Raw genomic sequence first — 15,333 nt, 5'->3', positions numbered from 1 at the left:
AATAAAAAAAAAAAGAAAAAAAGAAAATTCAAAAGCAGCCATACTGAGACCTTGCCTCACAACAACAACAAATGTGATTGGCTGAACCGCACTAGGACACTTGAGTGTCCTTGCAAACAGGAATGTTCAAAGAATTGCACAAAAGCTGAGCCACGTTGGGGGTATTTGTTAAAAGTTATATTTGCCAATGACAGAACCCCAAGAGAAGGATAAATTAATAACATTTTGACCCAACATTTTAAACTTCTATTTTTAGTAAAGGGAAGAAAAATCAGATTTTCTTCAATCGTTTATTAACGGGCAGAAGAGAATAATGTTTTTAGAAAGTATTCTGTAACTATTTTCCCCCTGCTTTGCTGATTTCATCCCATTATTGTTGCCACAACCTATTTAGTGGAGAGAAAGGAGGAGCGGGCAGGAGCGCCCCACGGAGCACTCCCACTGGTCTTTAGGACTCACTGGAGGAAATGAACTTCACAGGTGTGTGGTGGGTTCAGGCTCACACTGAAAAGGACAAAAGTACCCACGGGCAACACTTACGGAAGGTGCACTGTGTATGTCAAGCAGCATGCTAAGAGCATTTGGTATATAATCTACTTATTCATGATGGCCCAGTTTGGTCAGTTCAGTTCTATCCTCTATTTATGGCTGGGGTCCTTAAGAAACTTGTCTGAGTGTGTCTAGCAAGAGACTTTTAGACACCCCAAGTTCTTAGGTCAGAGTTGGGACAAACCTCAAAGGAGTAAAGCAGATTTGTGAATCCTGATGGACTGGATGTTGTTGTATTTAATGAAAACACTTCCATAAACCAGAAAGGCTTATTCAAACATCCATCCTTCTTCCTCCTCTCACCTCTGCTACGTAGTGTATGGTCTGCACACTGCAGTCAGGGCATGTTAGAGACGCTCCCAGGAGCACGTTAAAGATGTGCAATCCTGGCCTCGCCTCAGACAGGCCTGTCTTACCTCTGCATGCAAAAGGGCATGAAAGTGGTATCTACTGTCACTTTCAACTGCTTACCCTGCAGTCAACACAGACCATTTCTCTTCTCTTCACTCCACTGTGACCTCCATCATCAGAGCTGGGCCTCCATCTCTCCAGCACCTTCGACAGCAGCCAGAACACAAGGGTGATGGATATTTGAATGAGGGACTACGTGCAGATCTATGCAGAGTGGAGTGCATCTATACCTAACTGTGAAGGGTAGATTCGTGGGTAATGGAGAAGGGAGACTGGAGAAAGAAACAACACCTCTTTCACCTTTTAATAGCTTTGGCAATTTTTCAAAGGTGTGCACCACTGAAAGATCAATCACACCACAAAAGCAAAGTACATTACATCCCTTCCTTCTGGGAGATTTTAGGCTTTATTAACTTATCAGATAACATGGTAATAGATAAGAACCAACTCCTTTGAAGAACCTGTTTCCCTTAATTTTATGCCATCACAAAATTACACTAGAAATTATATTTTTGAAAGCTATACCATGTGGACTGCGGTGTATTACTCTTGCAGGCCCACTTGGACCCTGAGAAGCTGCAGACCTTCCTCCTCAGTGTACAGTGACACCCACAGTGCAGGGACTTGAGGATTACAATCAGAGTCCACAAAAGAAAACCCATCTTTACTGATGAATCATTTATTTGGACAAGACAAAAATGTCTCCACATGGTTTCCTTTTATACAGAAAGTGGAACATTTCAAATATATTAGTTTTTCTCTTTTTCAACAGAATTCATTTCAATCTGGTCCCAGAACGGCCTCTCGTATTAGGATTCACGTTTTAGTAACACATATGCACCCATGACAGCCAAAAGAGCATACTGTAAAGGAAACACAATGGAAAATTACTGTGAGGTTTAGAAGGAAATGTGGCATTAAGATGAAGTCTTAAATCAACAGTGGCAGAGGATAGAATCATAAGATGGCCTGCCTCCCCTACGCCTGTTCTCCAAATTAGCTATGGTTAAAGACCCCAAAGTCTATTGATGGACTAACGACCAAACACTCAGCAACACAACTAATGAAGTGCTCATTCCTGTGTAGCATTCTTACTGTTTTTCAAGTGATTTTCTAAAAACAAGTAGAGATGCATTTCCACTGAGGTTAGTAGATAAACATCACTGGGTTTTTATTGTGTATACTTCTTTGTATGTTTGAAGATTCCAATAATAATAAGCAGTAACCACGTAAGCACCTTTTCAGAACACACTGTACTTATGAAAGGCACAACAAGTACTTTAAATAATTATTTTAAATGTCAATAATTTCAGTGACTATGTTAATTTGTAGTTAATTACAAAAACTGCAGAAAAATTAATAACAAATGTTTGCAGATGGCTGTTTCCTTATAGCTGCCCCAGCAATGCTCCAATATTCTTTAAATGAATAAGACACATGCATCAATGCCTACCTTGAATTTTGGATAGTCATTCATTATAATTGTAACCATACCAACATATGGCAAAAACCTAAATCGTGGGAATAAAAAGCAAGAAATATAAAAATAGTTTATAATAGACTAAGAGCAACATATGACTACTCTATAAATCAGCCTTAGCATGTCAATCCTCCACAGAAACACAGCTGTACAGCCAATATTCATCCCTGCCTCAAATGGCTTGATTAGTGAAATGCAGCAGAGCTAACAGACAGAGCTATTTTTCAAGCACGCTTATGATTTGCGGTAGCAATACCACTTGTCTTCATTTGCTACAATTAAAGTAAGAGTTGGGCTATTTATACAAACAGAACAGACAACTTTCACAGTTCTAATTCTTATTTTCTTAGGAGAAAAGTATCAGGTGGTATATATTAAGAACTGTTGTTAGATAAAGCTTTTAAAGCACACGCATGATTAGTCATTTAAGGAATCTTTATCATTTTCCTTTCACAGCATTTTTCAGATGCAACAAGTTTATTAGGCAATGAATATAAATGTGAATCCCATTTTTAACTTGTATGCTAATATGATTATGATCCCAGAGAGAGGAGATTCAGAGCCAGTAATTATGCTGACAAAATGAATATCAGTATGTAATCAGTTTGACCCAAATCTCATCATCTCTGCTACCAGGAAACAAGGCAACGCACCCACAGTACCCGCCAGCCGGCCGGCAATCAGTAGTTCAACCTCTCCTTTCCACAGCCTTTCACCATAGTGTTAGAAATACTAGCAGGAAACTCTATTTATCCCCTGCAGATATCCCAGTGGAAGTGCAAGAGAGAAAAATAGTTAAAACTGTGGCAAGAGGCCTTAAGCCACAATCTGATTAATGAGTCAACTTAGATACTGGTAAGTCTCTCCAGTTTTCCACAGCTGGTGAGCCCAGATAGCAAGAAGACATTTCTAAGGAGGATCACCAAGAAAGAAAAATTGCCTTTTTTTAATATATACAATAAAAGGATATAATATCTGTGCTGTGCCAATCAGAAACAGAACTCACCGGTGAAACAACTAATTAAAGACTTAGCACAACACTTTTTAGTTTGAAAAGTTGATAAGAGGGCTGGAAAGGTGACTTAGTGGCAGAGTGCTTGCCTAGTATGCATGAAGCCCTGGGTTCAATTCCTCAGTACCATCCACAGAAAAAGCTGGAAGTGGCACTGTGGCTCAAGTAGTAGAGTGCTAGCCTTGAGCTCAGGAACAGTGCCCAGATCCTGAGTTCAAGCCCCAGGAGTGGCCAAAAAAAAAAAGTTTGTAAGAAGTAAATGTCTACCGCAAAAATCCAAAAGATGCTTGGTTACAAAAGATAGAATAATTACTAGAACAAATTTAATCATTTAGAAAGATATATGTGCCAGGCGCTGGTGGCTCAAGCCTGTAATCCTAGCTACTCAGGAGGCTGAGATCTGAGGATCACGGTTCAAAGCCAGCCCAGGCAGGAAAGTCCGTGAGACTATTATCTCCAATAAAACCACTAGAAAACCGGAAGTGGCACTGTGGCTCAAGCAGTAGAGCACTCGCCTTGAGCTGAAGAGCTGAGGGACAGCACACAGGCCCAGAGTTCAAGCCCCACAACCGACCAAAAAAAAAAAAAAGGTAAATGTGTAGATTTGACCTAAAAAGCTATTTCTCACTTCCTGTTGGATTAAAAAGATCAAATTCTTCTAGGAAAATTTATGTACTACATACACACACATACACACATAAACACACACACACAACTGTTAGGTACTGAGTATCTAGAACATTCACTAAAACATTAAAGAGACAGTCATCTCAGAAGATTTCTTACTCTATGCCTCAATCAGAAAGAATGACACTGTCCCATTGGTTAGGAAATGGAAAGACTTGGAAAAAATTATATTAAGTGAAGTAAGCCAGGCCCAAAGAAACATAGGTCCCATGGTTTCCCTTATTTGCAATAACTAGTATATGTCTGAGACAAGCTGAAAAGGTCAGATAAGTTGATAGGTGAAATGACCCCAAGATAAGTATTCAAATGTGTTTTCTTTCATGCGATTGTTTCTAACATATTTATAAGATGATTTCTTTGTTGCTTTGTATGTCCCTCCCCCACGGTATAACCCCTGTTTTCACTGTATTTGATGTTGGTATAATTTGTGGAGGGGAAGGGAAAAAACAAATCGTTTAGATAGGGATACAGGTGGACCTATTGCAACAATGAGATGTACAAGACGTTATGTCAAAAACAAACTTTACAACTTTTAGGGCAGAGGGAGGGGGGAGATGGGAAGGGATGGGAAGGGGAAACAAAGGAGGAGACAACAATGCTTGATAAGAAATGTATTCATTATCTTGCACATGTAATTGTAACCCCTCTGTATGGTATTTTCACAATAAAATTTTTTTTAAAAAATAAAAATAAAATCCACAAATGACTAATCTCTATTTTTAAACAGAGATTAGTGGATAATGTACTCAGGTTCTGTTCTAGATTTTAGATCCTTAGAAAGTTTGGAATTTTCTTTACTAGTATTCACAGTACAAACTAGAATGACTTAAGACTACTTCTGAGGATTCATAATTGAAATAACATAAGTTCCATTATCCTATAAGCCTAGTATCTTTGTTTCTAAGTAGATTCCTGGTTTCAGAACCTTTTATGAAAAAGTTCATTCTCACCCTCTCGCTCTTCCCACAACATCTTTCTTTTCCAGCCAGTTCTGGCCTTCTTTGTACAAGCCTCTATCATCAACTTCATTATTATCTCCTTTAGTCAGGAATTTGATGTCTCCATTATCTCTGGAAAGAAAAACAATGGTAAAAAATATTTTTTCAGCACATCATCATTAGAAAAATATTAGTTTATCCAAGATGTTACAGTCAAGACATGAGTATTAAGAAAGCAACCAAAGAATATTTGACCTTTCTTTGGTCTAAGAGGATTGCTTAGAGATAACTGTTCAGCTGAAGTACAAATCTAATGACAATTCTGAAGATTCAAAATGCAAAAGCACTTAAGTAACCCTAACAAGCTAAAAGCATAAAGCATGGCAAAGCACAAGGACACCAGGAAGGCAATGATCCTCTTCCAGCACACACGGTGAAAAATCACTTCTCATTCATGTCTGCTCAAAGAAAAAACTGGCACCTAACTTGTTTTTAATCAGGAATCAGAGGTGGTAGTGCCAATGGGCACAATCACATGAATAGCAATTCTCTCAAGTCCAGATCATAACACACCACTGTGTGCTGACAATGAGTGTTTCCACACTTACTTCTGCCATTCCCTTCAGATCACAATAGGTCAGAGTCAGGACATGAGGTTGATTAACGATCATTCTTTTTATGTATGTGTGTGTGTGTCTTACTTTTTTTGTTATTCTCTTTAAATAGTTGTACAAAGGACTTGCCATTTAACAAAGTAACCATTCTTCATCCTCCTGGATCAACTTGTTAATAAGGACTATAGTCCTATTCACTTTAGACATGAACTTGGTCCCTGACCAGATTTAATAAACACAAGGTAATTTAAATGTTCTATGCTTTTAGCTGTCCTCCAGCTTTTCCTCAAAATGAACGTAGAATGTGCTAACACACTGCTTCCATCACCAAGATTCCATTTGCAGAAAACAAGGATCACAAATGGTGCCAGACTAGTATTAAAAAGGAGCCATGTGGGGTTAATGTTAACCATCCTTAGCTGAAATTCTGATAGTCATTAGTTCCAAAACACAAACTGTACTGTGATAGAGCTATGAAGGTCTATATGAGGTAAAACATTTGAAGCCCACAAAGATGTGGACTACGTCAAAAAGAACAAGCCGACACAGCTATAGAAATGAAGAGGACAAACATCCTGGCAATCCCATAATTCATGCAAAATACAGCAGATAATCATTTCGTTTACTCTGAACAAATTTTCATCTTCAGAAACTATTACTCCTATTGTACAATAAGATATTTACAACATGTGATATTTACAACATGTGCATAATGCTCTTTGATCAAATTCACCAAGTCTATATTATTCTTTCTAAACTCCTCCCCACTTCTTTTTCACAGGTTTTCATTACACTATTTTCATACATACCTATAATGGACTTAAATAATATTCACATCCTAGAAAGTACATCGGATGGAAGTACTGTCCCATCACAGCTAAGCATGCTAACGCTTTTGTGGTGTCACAAATAGTTATCACATACCATTTGAACAACACAAGGAGAGGGGAAAGAGAAGGAGAGATGGGAAAGGAGAGAGAGAGAGAGAGAGAGAGAGAGAGATTCCCTAAATTTAATTCTATAAATCATGTAACAACACTACCATAAACTGCATAAAAGTAAATGAATAATCAATTATGTAAGTGTAGCATTTTACTCTTTCATTTAGAAATTTTCTCTGTTGAGGGCTAGAAGTAAATGATTTGGTTCCAAGTCAGACCATATTGAGACCTTAATAATTCATCAAAATGCTGCTATGGGCTGATAGGCAGGATATGCCATGAGCAAATTACAAGACACATTGGGGAAATAAATGTGTATCTACCTAAGGCCAGTATTACTGCTGAAAATGTTACTTTGGTCAAAGTGACAGAGAATAGTAGCTGGCTTTATTACACTTCAGAAAACAAACAAAAAATGGTAGTACAGCGTGCTTTGATTTTCTTTGAGATGTCTTCAAACAGCTGCAGTTCATCCCATCCTAAATTCAGGTAGCCATTTAAGTTTGTACCATGTGTCAGTAAACACTGCTTGACTTCATTCTCACAATCACCCTATGAGTTACTGAGAGTAAAACAGTATCATTCCTATTTGCAGAATGAATTAGGTGCTGGCCTAAAGTCACTCCAAGAGTAAATATAGTTCAATACGTTAATAGTTTCTAATTAACCACCAAAAACATCTACCAAAATTAAGTAAACTACATAAAGTGTCATTACTTTTCGTGGACTTTGATGACTCGGTGAACGATTGGAATGTCCCGTCCTTCAACCTTAAAAACAACTATTTCGCCGGCTCTAATGGGGTCTTCCCGGAAATTTGTGAGGAACAGCAGGTCTCCCCTGTGAAAGGCTGGCTCCATGCTGCCACTAGAAAGAAGCACAGAGTCCCCATCGGTGTTGCCCGAGGCCCAAACAGTGATCACAGTAAACCAACCAGTCAAAGTGGAAGATTTTGCCAACAGTATGAAGTCTCAGAAGCCCTAAATAAAGCCAATGTAGTTTCCTTCCTGCCTCAGGGATTGTGGAATATGGGAGAAAACGGTTTCTAGTTGGGTTCACATATGGAAAGGGTTCTTTAAGAAAAATAAAAAAAATAAAAACAAGAATAATGTGTGCTCTGAAGTAAAAGCTGGGACGATTTTTAACCTTCAGACAAGTCTTCCTTCCATGAACATTACCATGGTTCATTCACAACTTCAGGCTCTTACAGCTGCTTAATACTCTAGGGTAACTCTTCCATTGCACACTGCTAGACTCATTCAAGGAATGGCCATATTCTACAGAAGTCTACAAAAGCCCAGTGCTGAAAATACTAACTTGTTTTGAGAGACCATAGATAATCTCTATGGTAATCTGTGATACCAGTTCAAACCCATGCCAAAAATCCTTGGTAAATTTAAAATAAACTGCAATCTACTGGGAGTTGAAATTTTTAAACTAGGACTTGCTCTCTATTTGTTCATGTTTGTTTTAATGTGAGAGAAAAGAATAAAACCTAGAACTAGGGTATGGTAGGGGCCAAGAAGCAAGGATAAGCTAATAATGTATTGTTTAGCAGGAAGCCAGGAGAAAGAATCTGGGTACTGAAGCTGAGGGGTGCTGTATAGAGATCATGGCCCGTGGAGCTGGCTTTCCTTTCCAAGGGGCCAGCTTCCCTGCAGATCCAGAACGCACCCAGGAGACAGGCCGCTGGACTGGCTAGCACTGAGCACTGGGAGGCTTTCGTTAAAGAGAAACCAGTGCACTTAGTAGGACAACAGACCTAGCACTCAACCACAAGAAAACTGAGTCAGACAGGGAGATCCCCAAATGCTACCTGGGGGAGAAAGAAAGTCCTGAGACACATAAGGAGGATGAGGATGTACTTAGGAAACTGTTGTGGTCCAGAATAACAGGGCTGCAAGAGGTAAAACCTCCCCATATCTCAGAGGCAAGAAGAAAGCACTAAAATTTGGCACAGCCTATTGGGGACAAAGAAAGCCAAGTAGCATTTCACATGAGTTAAGCTTAAAATCAATTTACACACTTTAATATACTGCTAAATCATCATTTTAAGAAGACTAAGTGCATTGGCATCAAAATGATCAAAGCTCTAAAATATCTACTGAAAAAAGATAACACTTTTCATTAAAAGCTAGAAAAAAATGAAACATTGGCAAAGCAGATGCTAATGAAGAAGGCTCAAACAGTTCACCCAGTTAGCGCCCTGAATCCCGGCTATCACACCGGCTGGCTCTCCCTGCAGGCACCCCGCTGGCTCCTGGGACTCAGGACAGCAGTGGCAGGATGAGGGTGGCGTCAGAACCTACCTCAACACCACCACGATCGGGCTCTCGCTGCCTGTGAGCACGATCAACCCCTTCCATATCATGAGTGCAGAAGACACGATCATGGCGAAGTTTAAAACCTGGTAGTAGAGCTGGAAGGGAAAAGGCCAGATGCAAGTGAAAACCCATGGCAGAATACTCGCCAGCCTGAAGCTGGAGCTGCACTAGTAAAGGAAAACAAGAACAAGGAAATTTCAGGACATGAAACCATTTTACAGAGGAACAAAATTAGGTAGTATTTCCATTTTTATTCACGAAAAAAAGCCTTCCAAATGCCACCATCTTTCAGAGAGAAAAAGGAGAAATGGCAACGCACAAGGCTTATGTGGAGGACCTCCCAACCACTCTGGGATTTTCCGACACCCTGAGCCCTAATGAAGTCCTGCCCAGGCCCCACATTCTAGTGTAGCCTCAGATACAGCGTCATGCAAAGAGTGCAGGTCTCCCCCCAAAAACTGCACACCCAACCTGAATCACCCATGCTGAGCTTCTCTGTGACACAGAGAAATATGGCCTCAGTCCGTTCCAGAGACATCTGCTACTGCCACTTCTCAAGATTTTGAGGTTTCCACAGCGCAAACAGTGAAGCAGTGCTCCTCAGTTTCTTGGGGCCACTCAGCACTTGGCTTTCTTGGGGTGTATGTGGGGGGGGCACATCAGCTCTCATTCTTCTGTTTTTCAACTCCTAGAATCTGGGTGACCTGGTTTCCTGCCTAGCCACCCATCGTGGAATAAATCTCTTCATTTTAAATTTCCTTGCTAGTCTTAGTAGTGTTGCAAGAAAGCAAAATTAGGTAAGTTAGGTCTCATCTTGGCTACCTACCAGATTTCCAGAGTACTACTTCCATGTGAATTTGGAACTAGAACCCAAATCTCGTAGCTCTAAATACTTTTTCTTCAAATATTCAAACATAATTTTAACTGAAATAGATGTGGCAGTATGGACTCTCTTTGAAGGCTGAATACAATTAAGTTCTGGTATGCTATTATACAATGGACAGTATTATATATTTCAAACTAACTGCAAACGATTTTTGAAAGTTTAGCCATAAAGAAAAGATTTGAGGTGACACACATAATTACTCTGATTTCGTCATTACTCAATGTAGACAGGAATTGAAATATCACATTACACAACATAATCACACAATATGCATCTATTTAATAATGAATTAAAATGCATCAGAAGGTAACTTGTTCTGTTTTGCTGCCAATCCGGGAGCTTGAATTAAGAGCCTGGCCGTGCTGAGGTTATTTGCTCGAGGCTAGCACTCTACCACTTGAGCCATAGTTGCACTTATGGCTTTGTTGGTACTTAATTAGAGATAAGTCTCACAGACTTTCCTGCCAGAGCTGGCTTCCAGCCAGGATCCTCAGATTTCAGCCTCCTGTGGCATGAGCCACAGGTGCCACACTCAAAGGGTAGTTTTAAAAATGTATAGGCTACATACACAGAACTGTAGCTGAAGACACCTGGGAAGGGTCAACAGGGATGGGCAGGGGGGTTGGAGCGGTTCTCCTGTCAGATTGTGTAGCCTGTCCTTTAGAGCAGTGCTGTCAGTGCTGGACCCCCTGTGGAGGGGGCTGAGAACTGGATTTTAAGCAATCCCCAGGCAATGCTGCAGGCCGTGGGCAGGAACGACAGTTTGAGGCCACTGCTTTCATATGACATGCTCTCAACCTTGACTGCACACTAGAATCACTGCAAAGCAGACCTGGTCTCCATCCCACACCAACCAATCAGTGGGAGGGCAAGGGCTGGTGTCCAGGAAGATTCTGATGCACAGTGCGGCTGACCGTGGCTCCGCAGCCTGTCCTTCCCATCCATCCCCTCGCTCCTCCTCTACCTCTTATATCTTCTCCTTCAAACAAACATCTGTCACAACTAGAAACTGCACAATCCAGTCTCTGGCCACTTTCTTCTCGGTACCCCTGCCAGTTCTCCTCCTCCACCTAGACCCTCAACTGCTGGCATCAGCCCCATAGTGCTAACTACTCACCATACTGAAATTGCCAACTGCCCACAGGACCTTTCCATTCAAATGCATGTCAGCCTGAACTCATCTCCAAAGATCTCTCGGTGCTAGTGATGGCTGCTCAGTATAGAACATTTCTATTCACTCAGACGTGTGGAGCCACCTCCATCCATCCACTCTAGCTAGATGTTTCCAGAATGTGTTCAGTTCTTCCTATTCCTGCTGCTACCACTCTCACCCACGGAGTCCCATCTGGCCACTTCGTGAGCTTCCCACGGGTCTCCCCTGCACACTGTACTCTTTCCCAGTTATCCCATACTCCCTACGTGTTGTTACATCTATGCCCCCACGTCAAGGCCTTCAACTGCATCTTCCCCCGCTGAGGATGAAAACCAAATCTTTGTACAGCTTCGAAGAACACCTTATCTGTTAGGATCCCCACCCCCATGTCAGGGGTGAAGTTCTGCCATGTTGGCCTGTGCTATCTATCTGTCAGTGCCTCCCACCCCAGGACCTTCCCCCAGCTACTAACACGCTCAACACTCAGAAGTCTCACTATAAACATCTGTGTCCAAGGGAAGCGCCCCCCAAGCTGCTAGACCAGAGTCAGCAAACTTCATGTGTAAAGGGCCAGATCATAAATATTTTAGGTTTGCAGGCCCCATAACGTCTGTCAAAACCACTTAACTTTACCACTACAGACAATATGTATGAAAAGGAACATAGCTGTGATCTAAGAACCTCCTTTCCTTTGTTTCTTCCTTCCTTCTTTCCCTTTTATTTTTCATCCCTCCCTCCTTGCCTGTCTGCCTGCCTGCCTGCCTTTCTGTCATACTGAGGAATAAACCATGGGCCTTGAAAGCATTCTCCATTTGAACAATGCCTTCAGCTCTTTTGTTTTTATTTTGGCTTGAGTTAGGGTCTCACCACCTTTGCCACAGGTGACCTTGAACTTGAAATCATCTTGCCTCCACTTCTCAAGTAGCTCGAATTACAGGCATGTATGTGCCATATGTGCCTAAACTTCATTCACAAAAACAGGTGAAACACTGGAGTTTGCTCACCTTTGCTGTAGCTATCATATATTCTCATTGCATCTGTTACAGCCCTCATCACCTTGATAATTGCACATATAATTATTTAATGTGTCTTCCATACTTGACTGTAAATTTCACAAAGGGGAGTCAGGGGTTCATTCAGCCCTACTCAGAACTATATCTTCACTATGCAATGTAAGTCTGGCCAAAGTACTAAGTAAACAGTAATAAAATAAACATCTATAATACATAGTAACTGTTGCAAACAAATCCACTATAAGAAAAACACTAAAATCCTAACGGAAGAAGTAAAAAACAAATTCATAATTTTCCAAAGGCAGAATACCAGCAGCAAAGGAAACATTTAAAATTTGAAATCAATAAACCTGCCTCTCTGTCCTTCCCATCCCCTGGGACCTGGCAAATTGAAAGGTTCTGTTTGGTTTTACATTAGTCTTGGAGATGGTCAGGAAACGGTGTATTGTGAAGGGAGTGAGCAGGTGATGTAACCGTTCTGAAAGGAATCAGGCATTACCACCAAGCCGTTTCTCCTCACCCTGGAGCCCTACTTCCAGAACTCAGCTTACAGAAAAGGCAGATAGGGAATTACAGCTCCCAAATAGTAATCAGTCTTATTGCTAATCATATAGAAAAGGAAATAAATGACTAATGAGAGAAATGACGACTAGAAAATGGCAGATTACCTCCCACACACAAACAATGCATAAAGAATTTTAATACAAAACATTCAAAACAGGTTGGGTGGAAAATACAAACCTCAGACTTCAGCAAAATATGTGTGTGTGAGCACGTATATATGTGTGCACAAGCATGTGTGTGCTCCAAGATTTGGCCAAGAGTAATCTTAGGATAGTAGAATTATGAGTCATTGAATTTTTTCATTATACTATTCTCTGTTCTTTAAAATTCCTGTGACAAGCATAAACTAATTCTAACACATATGGGGAAAAGTGTTTAAGAAAAATGCAATTTGACAGAACAGTCTATGGCTATGAAAATAATCATTTTCAAGAGCAACAAGGCATGAAAATATATCCTTATATGGAAGGTAGGAAAAGCAAGCTCAAAAGTGTCTCTGCCAACTGGGAATGTGGCTCAGTGGTAGAGTGCTTGCCTTGCATGCACGAAGCCCTGGGTTCGATTCCTCAGTACCACATAAACAGAAAAAGTCGGAAGTGGCACTGTGGCTCATGTGGCAGAGTGCTAGCCTTAAGCAAAGAAAGAAGCTCAGGGACAGTGCCCAGGCCTTGAGTTCAAGCCCCAGGATTGGCCCAAAAAAAAAAAGTGTCTCTGCCAATATTACCACTATATTTAAATATGTACTTTTGAGGATAGCATGAAAGATACAACTGAGAGAGAGCACATTTTTTTTAAATTCAGTTAACTGTTAGCAGTAACTGTTAAGGTGTTTTGTGCAATTAAAGAAAACAGGAAGATAAATCTAACTCAATACTAAAGCCACACACCATTTTTAACTAGCAAATTATGAAACTATCATTATATTCCCTGGAGAGCACAAAAAGGAAACTGGAGTGCTAAGCAGATAGTGTGAAATTACTGCTTCTAAAGAAAAAATAGGTGTTTAACCAATTTTGTCAGCACCATTTACTGAAGAGGCTATCCTTCTTCCATTCTATTTTTTAGCTCCCTTACCAAAGATTAAGTGGGTACAGGTCTGTGGGCTCATTTCTGGGTCTTCAGTTCCACTCCATTGGTCCTCAAGTCTGTTCTTGTGCCAGTACCAAGCTGTTTTGTAGTAGTCTGAAATTTGGTATTGATATTCCTCCAGCACTGTTCTGTCTGATAAGGATTGTTTTTGCTATGTGGGGTCTTTTATTGTTCCATATGAATTTTTGGATTGCTTTTTCTATTTCATTGAAGAATGAGGTTGGGATATTGATAGGTATTGCATTGAATTTGTACACAGCCTTTGAAAATTGCCATCTTCACGATGTTAATCCTCCCAATCCAGGAGCATGAGAGATTTTTACCACTTCCTCAGTTCTGCTTTAATTTCCTTTTTCAGATTTTTAAGGTTTTCATCATAGAGGTCCTTCGCTTCTTTAGTTAACTCTTGGGTATTTTATTTTTTGTGGGGCTATTACAAAAGGAGTTGTTTTCCAGATTTTTTGTTTCTTTTGTATGTTCCTCCCCCATGGTATAACCCCTGTTGTCACTGTATTTGATTCTGGTGCCCTGCATCTTGCATATACATTTTTCTAATTTGGGGAGGAGAAGGGAAATAACAAAATGCTGAAACAAGTACACCACTTGACCCATTGTAACAATGAGACTTACAAGACATTATGTTGAAAATGAACTTTGCAACTTGGTGGGGGGAGGAGTTGGGAAGGTGGGGAAGGAAGAAGGAACAGTAGGGGGAAAACAAAGGAGGGGGTTAACAATGCTGGATAGGAAATGCAATTATTACCTTACTCATGTAACTATAACCCCTTTATACAGTATCTTTACAATAAAACAATTTAAAAGGAAAAACAGCCTTGCAAGTGCAATCAACCTAAAGCAGAAGTGTTCGCTGGGGTGCACTTTCCTCAGAGCCCTCCCATCAGATAAGCAAGTGTAGTTTCTTTGTGAGTTGCAGGTCTCACTGGGGAAGCCCCTCACCATGATTTTAAACAAAGATTTCCAGTTTTAGATCGTATTTGCAAAGGAGCAGCCTCTTGCCACTTATCTAACAATATGCCTTCGTGTTAAGGAACATATTTGACACTACAATTTTCTGTGCTGGAAAAATTCACTGAGAAGAAATAAAATAAAATAAAGACAATTCCTTTGAAAAGGCTGAGTTGTATTTAGTATGATCCAAAAAGTGTCAGGAGCTTAGAAAAGTACAATAGAAAGCAGTTCCGGCTCTGCCTCCGGTTTTGTGTGAATGTAAATCCACTGAGGCACTGTATATCTCTAAGCATTCCAGGTGTTCCTTCTTTTTAAAATAAGAACTCGGCTTTCTTCTATCAGTTTATGCATGTCATTCTTCCCCAATCAGTTAAAAACGAAGGTGAATGGCGCAGATAAATTCTGATCATGCTTGACTCAGCAGAAAAGGTCAGATAAGTTGATGTTAGGAAAACGAGCCCTAAGATACGTATTCAAATGTTTTTTTTTTCTTTCATGCGACTGTTTCTAACACATTTATAAGATTATTTCTTTGTTGCTTTGTATGTCCCTTCCCCAAAGTATAACCCCTGCTTTCACTGTATTTGATGTTGGTATAATTTGTGGAAGGGAAGGGGAAAAACAAATCGTTTAAATAGGGATACAGGTAGACCCATTGCAACAATGAGATGTACAAGTCGTTATGTCGAAAATGAACTTTACA

The 15,333-nt window shown here is 40.3% G+C and overlaps 1 protein-coding gene across 1 annotated transcript in view; it reads right to left on the bottom strand.

Moving 5' to 3' along the window:
* Positions 1–1,618: 1,618 nt before the first annotated feature.
* Positions 1,619–15,333, bottom strand: part of Sec11c (SEC11 homolog C (S. cerevisiae)) — a 30,262-nt gene continuing 16,547 nt past the window's right edge. Inside the window, exons 2-6 of the mRNA XM_013019024.1 lie at positions 8,942–9,051; positions 7,350–7,499; positions 5,090–5,209; positions 2,414–2,471; positions 1,619–1,823 (exon numbers count right to left, since the gene is read on the bottom strand). Coding sequence (XP_012874478.1) covers positions 1,770–1,823; positions 2,414–2,471; positions 5,090–5,209; positions 7,350–7,499; positions 8,942–9,051 — 492 coding nt within the window. The 3' untranslated portion in view covers positions 1,619–1,769. The remainder of the gene's footprint in view (positions 1,824–2,413; positions 2,472–5,089; positions 5,210–7,349; positions 7,500–8,941; positions 9,052–15,333) is intronic.

This window comes from Dipodomys ordii, unplaced genomic scaffold, assembly GCF_000151885.1.
Source record: "Dipodomys ordii isolate 6190 unplaced genomic scaffold, Dord_2.0 Scaffold43, whole genome shotgun sequence".
NCBI classification, from domain to species: domain Eukaryota; kingdom Metazoa; phylum Chordata; class Mammalia; order Rodentia; family Heteromyidae; genus Dipodomys; species Dipodomys ordii.
Note: the sequence above shows the minus strand (reverse complement) of the source record. Positions and strands in the feature narration are given on the sequence as shown.